At 44.4% G+C, this 15224-nt stretch overlaps 1 protein-coding gene across 4 annotated transcripts in view; it reads right to left on the reverse strand.

Moving 5' to 3' along the window:
• enah (ENAH actin regulator) overlaps positions 1–15224 on the reverse strand; it is a 161295-nt gene that overhangs the window by 24768 nt on the left and 121303 nt on the right. For all 4 annotated transcript variants that reach the window (XM_079525390.1, XM_079525392.1, XM_079525391.1 and 1 more), the window contains exon 5: positions 6651–6985. In XM_079525390.1, coding sequence (XP_079381516.1) covers positions 6651–6985 — 335 coding nt within the window. The remainder of the gene's footprint in view (positions 1–6650; positions 6986–15224) is intronic.

The following is a 15224-nucleotide window of genomic DNA, read 5'->3' on the forward strand; positions in this document are numbered from 1 at the left end:
TGGCTGATATCTTTCACTTCGAAACCTGACTTATGGGTGGCTGGTGGCTCAGCCAGTTAGTGTACACTACACAGGACATACTGCATGCAACTGTGTGAGTGTGAAGACCCGGGTTCGACTCCGACCCCCGTCTTTGTCATGCATGATTCTCCCCTCTCTCTCTGCCCTTGGTTTCTTGTCTGTATAATAGTGACCTATCTGAAATAAAGCAAAATAAATGTTTCGATATTATTTCTGACTTCTGATAGTTGCATCGTTAACCTAGAATAATCCTGCTATGTACATTACAATGCAGGCTATCTTACAACATTTTGCCTTTACCCTGTTATACTGTATATATTTTAAAACATTTTTAGACTACTGAGGAGCCGAAAGGTAAAGACAGCTGTAGCTAATTCAATTTATAAGATAATTTGATTTAAGGTTGTCAAAGAGCAAGCAACAATAATATTGTCTATTGACAACTGTCAATTGTTTGCCAACTGGTACATCAAAATCAAATGTATCCACTATTAATTGTAGCCTATTACATGTCGCTATGCTTACCCTGTTATAACACTTAGTGTGGAAAAGGGTCCATTGGTTACTGAACAGATGGGCCTTTTTGTCATTGGGGTCAGGAGGTCAGTGTGAGTTCAGGTACAATGGTATTGATACTTTGACATAAGAGGGCAATAGAGACCTTTCACAGAATGCTGAGAATGCACATTTATCTTCCACACTGTCGCAAAAAATTGATTGCTCAGGGTGGAACAATGTCAAGTCTCTACACTATATGTAAAGTGTCTTGAGACAATTTGTTGCGACTTGGCACTATAATCAAATTCAATTGAATTTAATTGAAGGGTTTTTAAAATAAAACAAATAAATGAATAAATAAAACTGAGAGGGGGGGGGGGGCATTTTCAAAATACTGCATATCAATCATACAACAAATAGTGAAAATAGCTGATCTACAAGCTCACGTGTCGCATCATGACACTTTGTGAGCTTGTAGATCAGTGATTTGTGTTATTTTTGAGTGGCGCTAGCCCTTCCAATGCATGGCTTTTGAAGATGTCAAATGGCATATGGCAGCCAAGTCGATGGGAGCACTTATGACGTAACCAATTTTGCCAGTCAAGTCTATGGATTTTGACGATATTACAATGTTTGTTCAGAGCACTTATGACGAGAAATCGTTTGCCAGCCAAGTCTGGGGACTTTAATGTTTGTTTAGGGCACTAAATGACGATATGTAAGACGTGATGTGGCCGATATAAATACAGTGGGCGCACTTCACATGAGTGTGATTGTTTTAAATAAATACAATATTTATAGAATTTCTGGAGGGCAAGCTAGGAACTACAGTATGGAGGAGTTTCAACAAATGCCTAAGTAAGGGAACTACGGTGTACTGTACAAACATTCTGTGCAAGGCCTCCATTAGCTCTCTACTTTCTTCTATTAGGTGGCTATGCTATCAGGTAGCTCTAGTCTAATGACCTTTGTTGTATTGAGTTACATGTCTAGCCTAGCATAAACAGGGCGATGTAAAGCCAGGGACCTGCCATATGGTTTCTGTGGGGGGCTAAAGATGCTAATCCTCTGTCCTCCTTCTGTCCCACTGGGCTCTGAACCGTTTCCTGGTCCATCTCCAAGTCTCTTCTTCACTGGCTTTTCTCTTCCAGTCCTTTGCCTCTTTTGAGCTGCTGGCTTTTTTCTATATGTTCATGGTGCATTTAGCGTTTATCGCTATGAACTTCTACTGCACGCACGCACGCACGCACACACACACACCAAATGGACCCTTATACAGGTCCATTTGATTCCATTGGTACACTCTCAGTTACAGTTACAGTCATGTAAGGGTTCCATTTTGGAATCCCCTCAAGGAACCCTGAGTGTCCCTGAACCCCACTTTGAGAACCACCGTTCTTCTAAGTGATCTTCAGCTTATTACTCTGCATTACAGTTATTACATAACCCTCTTTCAACCTGTTTGCACAAACAACAAAATCACCCCACACACAAACAGCCGAGCTCATAGATTGGTTATTTTTTGCTATTCGTCGTACCATGAAGTACAGGCAGGGTTTAAGTAGTTCAACTCTCGTAGTTCAACTCTCTGACTTTCCTTTAGTTTAGACCTGCCAAATGACCCCCCCTCCCCCGCACACACGCACACACACACACAACACTTTCCAACCTCCTATTCATTCTCTGTATTTCTACACCTCTCCTTCTTCCTTCCTCCCGTCTTTGCATTCTTTCAGCCTTTGTCTTCCTCTTTTCCTTCTTTCCTCCTTTCCTTCCTTCATCCCTAACTTCTGGCACCTTCCCATTCTCACCACCCTTCCTCATGTTTTCTTTCCACTCATTCTCATGCCAGCTCTTTCTCTACAACCCCCACCCACCCCTCTCTCAGATCACGTGACTAGACCCCCAGCTTTGCTCTGCCAACCGAGGATAATCAACACATGACCGGAGCACGCGCCGCTGACTGATGCTACATAGGACTGAACACACTAACCTGTGTTCCAATGTAGTTATTATTTAGTCACAAGAACTAGGTAATACTTTTTACTTTGTTCAATATTTATAATGTATTTCATATATTTAAAAAATAATTAGCAGATCTAAAAGCTCACAGCTTGTGGATCGGCTATTTTGTGCGACTTTTGTGTGACACTGTAGTATGGTGCCCCGTTTCTGAATGACAGCGACGATAGACACGCACACAAATGTAATACTGTACTGTAAATACGGCTCAAACACGGTCCTTCTCAAAAGAGACTCTTGTACTGTTAACAAATTTGCTAATAAAGTATTCAATCAATCAATCAATCAAAACCTCAGATTAGCTCAAGCAATTCTAATTCAACCAAACTAAAGTCATAAAAAGCCACAGCAGGAAACCTTCAGACTAAGATCCTCTGAACCCAAAGCAGAGCCATCACACCAAACTGAGCATCCCCATTTTGGGCGGGAACCCCTTTTGGTGTTAGCATTATGTTATGCTTTAGCTATTGAAAAATAGCAGATCTACAAGCTCATAGCGTGCCACCGAGTGGCGCGCTACGAGCTTGTAGGTCTGCTATTTTTGAAAAATCGAAGAACGACTGACATAGAAACATAGCTTTTTCAGAAAACTGTCAGGATGTAGAAGACATTTTTAGAATCTGATCTCAGGTCAGAAAATGCATGCAGTAATACCCGTCTGTGAACTTTTAACATCCACAACAGTTATTGTATTGAATATGTACGTACGCAGTGGTAGGACAGAGGATTTTTCTAACTGAATAAACTGAAGCAAGCTAACTTTTTAAAGTAAAAAAAATCAGAAATGCCCACAGAGAAATGTACCCCTGCAGCATAATCTAGTGGAAAAATAATATTTAGTAAAAGGGACACTATCACATTTGGAACATTATCTCTTTAACTCTGTTGTAGCCTAGGGCTGATGATCCATTAGGAGCCAAACAACTGAGCATTCTTTTCTGGGCCCTCGGTCTAAAACACCACCAAAGCTGCAATGAGATATTTATTGTAATTATCGCACTACTGTAAATATTGTCGTTTCATTCATGGCTGCAGCTATCGGTTGTTTTCTCAGCGATTATTCTATTGATTACGTTTTCGCTTAATTGAATAATCGAGAAGCGTTTTTCTTTTTTTTTTAGGGGGGAGGGGTACTTAAAAAAGGATCAACATGTATTAGTGTAAATAACCACTTAAGCCATAACTTGTACTTACTGTACTGCATACATCGGTTCGCACAAAAATAGCATACTACGAGCTCACAATGTGTCGCACCCCGATGCCTTGTGAGCCTGTGAGCTTTGACATCTTAATTATATTACCGTAGTTACCTTTCAAATGTTTACATTTACTGTCATTTTTTATAATCAATTCAAATCGATTGGTTCGATTAAAGGAGCATTCAGTGATTTGAGTGATTTGGAAAACCACCCAGTCCGCCCCAGTAACAAAATGTGCACATGCACGCTCTACAGTGGGGGGAAGTGCAACAGGCCAACAGCATGTGCACCAAGGCCCGCCCCCACTCGATCATGATTGGCGGAAGGCCCCTCTCATCCTGATTGGATGAAGGCTTTGCCACCCGCCACCAAAACTGAAACTAGGGTTTTTTGACCCCAGGGGCTCACTGGGGACAGGGAGGAACTCCTTATATGGTCAGCACATTCTATAGTAGGGAGGATTATCCAGAAAAAAAGAAAAAATAAGTGATATTTAGATTAAGTCAAATCACTGAATATACCTTTAACTGTTGTACCCCTACTTTCAATAGTCGGTGATAACCATAAACAGACACACTTTCTCTCTCCATGCCGTCGGCCTGGTGGAGACCAAGACCTGAGATGCACATCAAAGGCATGACAGTGTCCCTTTAAGACAAGTGGATTAAAATGACTAAGCACCGAGACGGCTGAATTCATCATCTCTGACATTTCATCGCTAACATTTAAACCTCACCATAATGTTCATACACAGATCCATAGCGCAGGCAAGCGTCCATTCGGATAAATGTGTACACTCTCTGAGTTAAATTAACAATGAGGCGGTATACTGTATACTGTGACTGTCACTCTGCTGCACAATGTGCATACTGGTATGGACGCTCATCACAGATCAACACACTGCAGAAGCAGACTATTTTTGCCAGAGTTTTTAGGGCTTCCATTCATTTACTTTTGGTTCAGTAAATGTAGCTGCAACCATGGCTGTGAGAAAGAATCACACACAGACACACACACAGTTATCCTGAAAGAGAGAGACAACTAGTAAGCGTTAATCATTGTATCACAACCTTAGTTGTTACAGCAAACCCAAAACAGACACATGTTAACGTGCATTACATGCGTGCGCATGTGTGTGTGTGTGTGTGTGTGTGTGTGTGTGTATTTGGGTGAACCTTATCTAATTAAGTCTTATTGTGTTTGACATGTGGAGGCCTCTCCCCCCCTGTCCTGAGGCCATGGCCACAAATATGCCCATGCATGCGTGTGCACACACACACACACACACACACACACACACACACACACACACACACACACACACACACACACCTAGGGGGCTCTCTAGCGCTTCTCCCATGATGTATTTTTAGTCCCTGCCTGCCCTTCATGCACAGAAGGAGCTGTGCATGTGCTATACGTACGTATAGACACATGCCAACGTACTGCTCGTAGCATGCAACGCAGCGCCGCCTCCCCTACTGACCCAGTCCTGAATCGGTGCCAGTTTGCTTCTGACCGGGCCCACAACGGGCCCAATTAAAATCAGAGAGCACCGCCACCTGTGGCACAGCTGCTTCCCAGCGCTACACTGACAGCAACATCCTCAGCGTTGCCTGTAACTGTATACATAATAACCAAATGGACCTGTACATTCTCAGGGTTACAAATGGATATACATCAACACTGAGGATTTTACTGTGTGCTCGTTTTAATCCTGTTCCCTGTTTTGAACACATTGGCTGTTTATTTTTTATTTCTTTCCAAAATGACAAACCTGACATTTTGGGGCCATGCGGCATGATTTTGGAGTCAGACTGGGATGAAAAAGTCATTAGTAAGTCGTTACATTGCATCAGAAATCGCTAGCTTTTAAAATACATACTTTAATTTTATAAGATTGGATTGGATTTTAGGTACATAGTTTTGGAAATAAGCCCAAGAAACTGCCAAATGGGTTTGAAGAAAAGTTCATTAAGGGAAGATTTTAGGGCACATTTCCGGTGTGATATATTATCCTCTACACTAAACTGTTTGATCATCATAAGATATCAAACGCTGTGTAATCCTGACACTTCTGATCCCCTCATTATTAAAACCTTCATCAGGGCTTCACTTAATGAAGTCAAGTGTGCATGTCTGTTTGAGTGATTGTGCGTGCGTGTGTGTTGTCACACACACACACACACACACACACACACACACACACACACACACACACACACACACACACACACACACACACACACACACACACACACACACACACACACACACACACACACACACACACACACACACACACACACACACACACACACACACACACACACTTTTCTTGCATGCCCCACTGCCCCAACAATCTGTTCCTTGTGTCTGTCCAGCCCATGGGCAGATGGAGCCACTCAAGAAGACACTAGCACTAACAAGGCTAGTTAAATGAAGACTAGCTGAAGTTAGCTCTCCGATATGGAGAGACGCACACAGCATTTTCTTATTACTTTTTTAAAATTAGTATAGGGGCTGTCCTTTTGCCCTGGAACCCACATACGATAACATTGTGGGCAACTTACTTCAAATGTGAACGTAAAATGTATTTACCGTAATACTTACAGTATAGGTTTATAGCATCCCTCCATCTGACACGCTCAGGTGTGTTAACCACGTTCGACCTGGTAACCCTATTTTATTATACATTAAATAGCTAAAATAACCTGTCTGCAGGCTCACGAGTCACAATGTGCCACTTTTTTGTTGTAGATCAGCTATTTTCACTATTCGTCTTACAGCGAAGAAAGTATGTGCAAGCACGTATGAGAGTTTGAGCCATGGCGTGTGCATGGATGTGCATTTATGTGTGTCATAATGTGTGAGTGTGTGTTAAGTAGGAGACCCAGGTGTGTCACTCACCGGCGTTGGAGATGCGTCTCCCTCGCTCCCAGTCCTGCTGCTCTCTGTCCAACTGCTCCTGCTGCTCCCGCTCTCTCTCCATGCGTTCTCGCTCCGCCTTCTCCCTCTCCATCAGATCTCGCTCGGCGCGCTCATGCTGCTCCTGGCGTTCACGCTCGGCGCGCTCTGCACGCTCCCTCTCCGCCTGCGCCTCCCTCTCCTGCCGCTCGTGTTCCTGACGCTCCCTCTCCTCCCGCTCGCGTTCCTGCCGCTCGCGCTCCTCCATCTCTAGCTCCAGGCGCTCCCTGTCGCGCTCGCGGTCCTGCTCCTTCTGCCTCTGCATGTCCTGAAGCTGCCTGGAGGAGAGGATGAGAGGAGAGGGGTATTAGGCAAAGCAAGTGACGTGGAACAGAAAAGGAGAAGATAGGAGGAAGGGATCATAGGAGGAAGTGAGGAACAGTAAATCAAGAAGAGAGATATGGGAGGAGGACGAGAAAGGAGGATGAGTAGAAAAGGAGAGGAAAATCATCATTTTAAGATTCGAAGCCATTCCATTTGATCTATTACAATTCCCTTGCACTGTAACGACATCAACCATCACGTCTTCCACAAAACCACATATTCAAATTGAAGGATTTGAATAAGTCTTGGCACAGCACTGGCAGTCGTCATTGAAAATAGAACGCAGCAACCGTAGAGGAATTTCAGCAGTGGTAGCAACATACGCAGCAGAAAGCAGCAGATTTATAAGCTCATAATTTTCGGCGAGCAACACTGGTGTACGACTAAGTATAACTAATGCCTAACCATATTAACCCTGGCGCCCTACATGAGCAGAAATAGTCCATCCAGTACAAAGTGTTTTTAATTTTATTTTTTTGGGCTTTTTTATCCCACGATTTTTGCAAACCCATTTTTTTTCACCCAGTGTCAATTATCTAATGTAATCCTGGGTAAGTCCAAGCCGCTTCTTTTCACTTGACAGGAACACGTTATTCCAAGTAGTTCCTTTCTACTCCATCAGGCGCCACGGCTGGCCAGGGGGAGTTTTTTTTTGTGAGGGTACCTAGTACCTACCCTAGGGGACACGGGGAGAACATGCAAACTCCACACAGAAAGGCCCTTTTACCAATCCCACCCAGGGTACATGCAGTCGTGCACTGATGACGCGGAGGAGAGTACACGCCCCCAGCGTCCCAGGCTACAGCGCTACCGACTGCGCTACTGTGCCCCAGTAGGCCTACATAGTGCTTAATATAAATGGTTAAGATTGTACAACGCAGCTGTCGGGCAGAAAACTCATATCATTCTCCACATTTTAACGTTTCGTAAATGAATGCCCTACTTCATCATACAAGCGTGCTGCACAAAAGTATGCCTTGTGAGAGAGAGAGAGTGTGTGTGTGTGTGTGTGTGTGTGTGTGTGTGTGTGTGTGTGTGTGTGTGTGTGTGTGTGTGTGTGTGGAGGGGGGGGGGGGGGGGATAGAGCGGCCTGACCGACAGACTAAAGCCATGGAGGGATGTAGCAGAGTAATGGTGGTTATTAGACTGTATAAAGACATGTCATTATATAATTACTGCTCCGCTGCACATGAGCTGTGTGGTGCTCTTACGTAACTCTAAACACAACAGCTCTAGTCACATTTTAACCCATTCAGGACAGGGACCCCTTTTGGTGTTTTAAGCATTATGTTATACTTGTCTTTAGCTATTGAAAAATAGCAGATCTACAAGCTTGTAGATCTGCTATTTTGGAAAAACCATGAAAATGTGGTGCAAATCTTTGAATATATTCTTTCAGAGCGAACATTTTTAACTCAAATCTTTTGCAACTGGGGGGGGGGAGGGGTCCCTGGAACAACATATTTTCAGATGGAGGTCAGCGGCCAATTACATATAATTTGTGGGGTCCTTGGCATGAAATAGTTTGAGAACCACTGCCATAGAAACACAAGATCTTTCAGAAAACTGCCATAATTTAGAAGACATTTTGTAGAATTTGGTCTCAGTCCTAAAGACCCGAGACCGGTTCTACAAATGCTTTCTAAATCAGTAGTTCTCACACTCACACTTTCAAAATGTCTCTACAAGCTTGCAGTGCGGCGACACTGTGCGCTTTTATTGAACAACCAACGCAAATATCTAAAATGACAAATGGCACATGATGCTTTTACGGTTTTAATGGCTTAACTGTTAAAAACACATGGTGTGGATATTTGCCCTCGACTAAAGCAAACTCTGTTTTTAATATATGTTTTGGGCTTTTCTGCCTTTATTGGCTAGTACAGTTGAGAATGACAGGAAACAGGGAGAGGGAGAGACAGGGATTGACAGGCAGCAAAGGTCCTCACGCTCGGGAATCGAACCCGCGGCTTGCTGTCAGGCTGCATTGGAGCCTATATGTGGTATGCGCCCATAGCAAACTCCCTTTGCGACAACACGAAAGGCTTGCCCAGCAATTCTGATTTCTGAAAGGCTCTAAATATCACTGTAGCACATTTTATTGTTTTTGTCTTTTCTTAATAAAGTTGATTCCTTCCTTTTCTTTTATGTAAAGAGACTTTAGGTACTAAAAGCACTATATAAATCTCACTATTATTATTCTTAATATTATTTATAAGTATTATTATTAATGCAAAAGGTTGAGTCAAATTTCTTCGGTGTTTCCCTGTCAGAAATGTAAGGGTGTGTGCAGTTCTAAATGCATCCACTAGGTATCACTGTAGGGCAGCAGTAGAGGGCAGTGCGGAGGGTGTCGTTGCAGAGCTGATGCTGATGATGAGTGTATGACCCTACACATGTTTAGAGAGACTGATGCTGATGATGAGTGTATGACCCTACACATGTTTAGAGAGAGAGAGGTGATAGTTAGATTAGAGAGAGAGAGAGTTCAGTTGTAATTCTCTCTCTCTCTCTCTCTCTCTCTCTATTTAACATCCAACATTTAGGCTATATGGTTTAACTTCAAATTAGCTAAAGTGTGTGCACCACCAGTATAGCCTACTGCAAACGTCCTTCATTTAATGTGAATGGTGTCGTCACATCATGTTATTCAGTGATACATTGCACTGGTCATCATCAATCACAATTTATCAGTTACACTCATAAATTACACAGACCAGGAGAGCGACACACACACACACACACACACACACACACACACACACACACACACACACACACACACACACACACACACACACACACACACACACACACACACACACACACACACACACACACACACACACACACACACACACACACACACACACACACACTCTAAGTCAAGTCTTGTCAGATCCACATTAATCTCGTTCTGGTGAGGGCTGACTCACCGCTAACAGTCAATCATCAGCATGAACAGTACTGTTAATCTATACACACACACATCGTCTCCTTCCATGTGCACCGACCCGATGACACACACTCACACACCTGTCTGTCTCTTGGCACATTAAGGGCACACTGCGCGCACACACACAGTCACACACACACAGACACACACAGTCACACACACACACAGTCACACACACACACACACAGTCACAGTCACACCCCCCCCCCCCCCCGCCCTCTCTTGGCACATTCAAATAACTGTTGCACTTGCCCACTCACATGCATTTGCTCTCATATACGCTCTCTCACACACACCTCCACTCCACCTGCTCTGCTGACAGACACACTCATACACACACTTTGTGCATGTTTGGATCTGCAAGAGCACCTGCACACACACACTCCCACGGTAGTGATGTCAGAGACTTGTCATTCATCTTCCCGCATGGAATGCCTTGGGAGAAAAACAGCTCTTCTTCCCATGCCTTCATCTGCCAGGTGAAACCCACACACCTCCCTCCAGGAGGAAACACACCTTCCTCCAGACACACACACACACGCATACACGTGCGCACTATACTTGTGAGGACATCAGAACTTTGGGGCTGCATCGAAAGTAGCGAAAAATAGCAGATCTACAAGCTGACAATGTGTCAGAGAGCAACACCTTGCAAATCTATTTACGGTGCACAACATTGGCGAGCAACTAACTATACTTGTGGGGACCCTTGGCCCTCACAAGTATTGTAATACAAGTACACAAACACCCAGTTTCAATGAAGCTGCTTGAGTGTCAACAGGCTGTGCTTGCAGGCTGTGTGCGTGCGTGTGTGTGCGTGCGTGCATGCGTGCGTGCATGCGTGCATGTGTGCGTGCGCATGCTTGTGTGCATGTGTTTAGGGTCAGAACCCTGTTTATGACCATAATTCACCAAAGCCTTAATAGAAATAAATATGCTTAGACGTGATTGTAATGTGTTTATAATGCTTATAAAGGTGGATGAATTATGCGCTGTGCACTGTGATTAGCAGGGAGCATAAGCAGCAAGCCGAGTAATTCCCATAAAACCGCAGAGCTTAGCTGTAGCAGGGGCAGCTAGCACTACAGGGCTGGGATAGAGCTTAGCTGTAGCAGGGGCAGCTAGCACTACAGGGCTGGGATTATCCTGACCAATGCCAACCGGCAGAGGATGAGACCCCTTAGACTAGTGGTTCCCAAAGTGGGGTCCGGGGACCCCCAGGGGTCCTTGAGGGAGTTCCAGGGGGTGCGCAGCTAAATGATAGTTGGAACCAAATGGACCCTTATGGGTCTGTAACTCAGAGAGTGTACAAATGGAACCAAATGGACCCTAACGGGTCCATTTGGTTTCATTTGTACACTCTGAGTTCAATTAACATTGATTTTCACAATATAAATGTGGGTGTCCCGGAATCTAATATTTTCACCTTTATTGCTGCTTAATTAATTGATTTGTTCAATCGTGCACAATTGAGGTATTTATATCAGACCTAAGGCCCTGGGACGGCCTATAACGACTAAATAGTTACTACTAAGCGAATTACTCGGACATATACTGTTTAATGCTAAAGCTTGAAACTGTTACTCCAGTGTTTAAATAATCCAAACCAGTGTCTTTTACATTATTTATTGGTAATTTCATTACACAATTAAAGCACACGTTGGTAGGATTTACAAATGGATGGATTCAGTTTGCCTGTTGGCCTAAACTCTAGTTTATGAGAATAGCTAGAACTAAAACAAGACAGTAATAGTTGGTAGTTAGACTGTGGTCTAGTTAGTTAGACTGTGGTCTAAACAGTTAATTAGAGTTAGTCAGTGGTCTAAACCGTTAGTCAGGTAATTAAAACCTGTAAGGATGGCAAAAGAAACAGAGCAAATAGCACATTATGTTTACAGCTATTTAACTGATATTGTACTGATATGCAATGATATAATGTTAATACAGAAATAGAATGATCATTTACCGTTAGTCCATTTAGAAGTCAGATCGTGTGTTTACACGGCTCAATCTTGTGGTTGCAAAGGCCTAAGCCTTGGTCAGTTAACTAAGACTCTGCCTCCGTTGGTGTTTTTACAGAAAGAGACAGAAAATAGCCTTTTCCTGCCGTATAACCCCCTGAGAGGCGGACCGGCTCGGGGGTCGGTTTCAGGCTAGCTAATCTGGGAACTCATGGCTCCATATAGGGTGCCATGGTTAATCTGATGCATGCAACTTATAGCAAAAGGCATCAAATGGTATGAATAACTCCACAGTGGGGTCCCAGAGATAGAAATGCCATGATTAAATGGGGGTCCGTAGACTAAATGCATGTCAAACTGGGGATCCTTGAAATTAAACAGGTTGAGAATCACTGCGTCAAAATCTTCTCTTATGACGGTCCCTGGCATATCTTTTCAAATGGGGGTCCGCGGGATAATTAGTGTCAATTTGGGGGTCCTTGACATGAAAAAGTTTGGGAACCACTGCCTTCGACTTTAATGTACGCTCCGTCATTCTACCGTGCCGCTTGCCGAAAACAGCCAATCTACAGACTCACAACGAGCCGATCTACAGGCTCACAACGTGTCTGTTTCTACAGGCTCACAACGTGTCTGTTTCTACAGGCTCACAACGTGTCTGTTTCTACAGGCTCACAACGTGTCTGTTTCTACAGACTCACAACGTGTCTGTTTCTACAGACTCACAACGTGTCTGTTTCTACAGACTCACAACGTGTCTGTTTCTACAGACTCACAACGTGTCTGTTTCTACAGACTCACAACGTGTCTGTTTCTACAGACTCACAACGTGTCTGTTTCTACAGGCTCACAACGTGTCTGTTTCTACAGGCTCACAACGTGTCTGTTTCTACAGACTCACAACGTGTCTGTTTCTACAGACTCACAACGTGTCTGTTTCTACAGGCTCACAACGTGTCTGTTTCTACAGACTCACAACGTGTCTGTTTCTACAGGCTCACAACGTGTCTGTTTCTACAGACTCACAACGTGTCTGTTTCTACAGGCTCACAACGTGTCTGTTTCTACAGACTCACAACGTGTCTGTTTCTACAGGCTCACAACGTGTCTGTTTCTACAGACTCACAACGTGTCTGTTTCTACAGGCTCACAACGTGTCTGTTTCTACAGGCTCACAACGTGTCTGTTTCTACAGACTCACAACGAGCCGATCTACAGGCTCACAACGTGTCTGTTTCTACAGGCTCACAACGTGTCTGTTTCTACAGGCTCACAACGTGTCTGTTTCTACAGGCTCACAACGTGTCTGTTTCTACAGGCTCACAACGTGTCTGTTTCTACAGGCTCACAACGTGTCTGTTTCTACAGGCTCACAACGTGTCTGTTTCTACAGGCTCACAACGTGTCTGTTTCTACAGGCTCACAACGTGTCTGTTTCTACAGGCTCACAACGTGTCTGTTTCTACAGGCTCACAACGTGTCTGTTTCTACAGGCTCACAACGTGTCCGTTTCTACAGGCTCACAACGTGTCCGTTTCTACAGGCTCACAACGTGTCCGTTTCTACAGGCTCACAACGTGTCCGTTTCTACAGGCTCACAACGTGTCTGTTTCTACAGGCTCACAACGTGTCTGTTTCTACAGGCTCACAACGTGTCTGTTTCTACAGGCTCACAACGTGTCTGTTTCTACAGGCTCACAACGTGTCTGTTTCTACAGGCTCACAACGTGTCTGTTTCTACAGGCTCACAACGTGTCCGTTTCTACAGGCTTCTTCGTTGACGAGAACGTGAATTATGAGGGGAAGCGAATTTAATCAAAAATGAAAGATGGACACATCACGAAACTGAAAGACAGAGATGGACGAATTGGAGAATGACGAGAGAAAAGGGCTTCCCTCTCTCAAACACAAAGGGACTGCGGGGTGTTTCTGACCTATTAACCTATTACAAGTCTTCAGCTAGGCTCTCCAAGTCTCCATGGACCCAGCCTTGTTATTACACAACCTCATTATCGCACGCACACACACACACACACACACACACACACACACACACACACACACACACACACACACACACACACACACACACACACACACACACACACACACACACACACACACACACACACACACACACACACACACACACACACAGTGAGAGTTACAAAGAGAGAGCAGAGGCATCCCTGACATATAAACACAAAGAAGTTGTGGATAGAGGGTTGCACCCACACACACACACACACACACACACAGCTGTCCCAGTTCCCACACTGTCCCAGTGGTGCATTGAGGTAATTACAGAGTGGCAGAGGTAACAGGGTTTGCTAAGCATTCTGGGCCAGAGAATGCCTCTACCAGGGACAAGTCTCACAGGAGTGCGCTAGAGCCGGGGTTAGCTACCCCGGCTACACGACAATAGCACGTTCTGCATGGCAGTAAATGAGCCCCCATGGGAGCTTCTATACAGTATGAGAAGAATTCATCTGCATGATTAAACTCTGTGCTGGATGGAATGGGAGTCACTCAGTGGTTTTCTGTGGGTGAATTCAGTGAATTCAGAGCATTAACATATAGCGGCAACCAGTGTATATAGAATGACTGCAACGGGAAAGACGAGTCTGTTATGGATGCACATGTATCATATAGTACATGTGCACAGGGATGCACATATAGGGCACACACACACTGGCACCCGACTGGCATCATCATGTCAAAGTGTCCTTGATCAAAACACTGAACCCCCTAACTGCCTCTGCCGTGTGTGAATGGGTGCGAATGTGACACCTGCTTTGTACTTGGCTGCATGCCTGCGATCTACAAGCTCGCAATGCATCGTGAGCTTGAAGATCTGCTATTCTTGGTGCACAACAATCAAGTATGACTCTGCCTTGACGGCATACACTCACTGTTGCGCACGCGCACACACACAGTGTGTATAGGAGTAGGTCAAGCAGCTGAGGTCATACAGGACAGCGGTGAGTGTGCTGCAACATCTGACCACTAAGCCAGTGAAACCTGAGCTCATCCGTTAGACGGGGCCTCTGAGAGTCTGAAGCCCCATGCAATGACTCACGCTTTTATGAAAGGATGAAAGGGGAACACATACTGTACTTCAACAAGAAGTCATTTATAGAAAATACTATTAAAAGGAAAAAAAAGGGTATTGACTTTATGTCACACACAGACGTGCGTGCGTGCGTGCGTGCGTGCGTGCGTGCGTGCGTGCGTGCGTGCGTGCGTGCGTGCGTGCGTGCGTGCGTGCGTGCGTGC

The sequence above is a fragment of the Electrona antarctica genome (genome assembly GCF_951216825.1).
Source record: "Electrona antarctica genome assembly, chromosome: 17".
Taxonomy (NCBI): domain Eukaryota; kingdom Metazoa; phylum Chordata; class Actinopteri; order Myctophiformes; family Myctophidae; genus Electrona; species Electrona antarctica.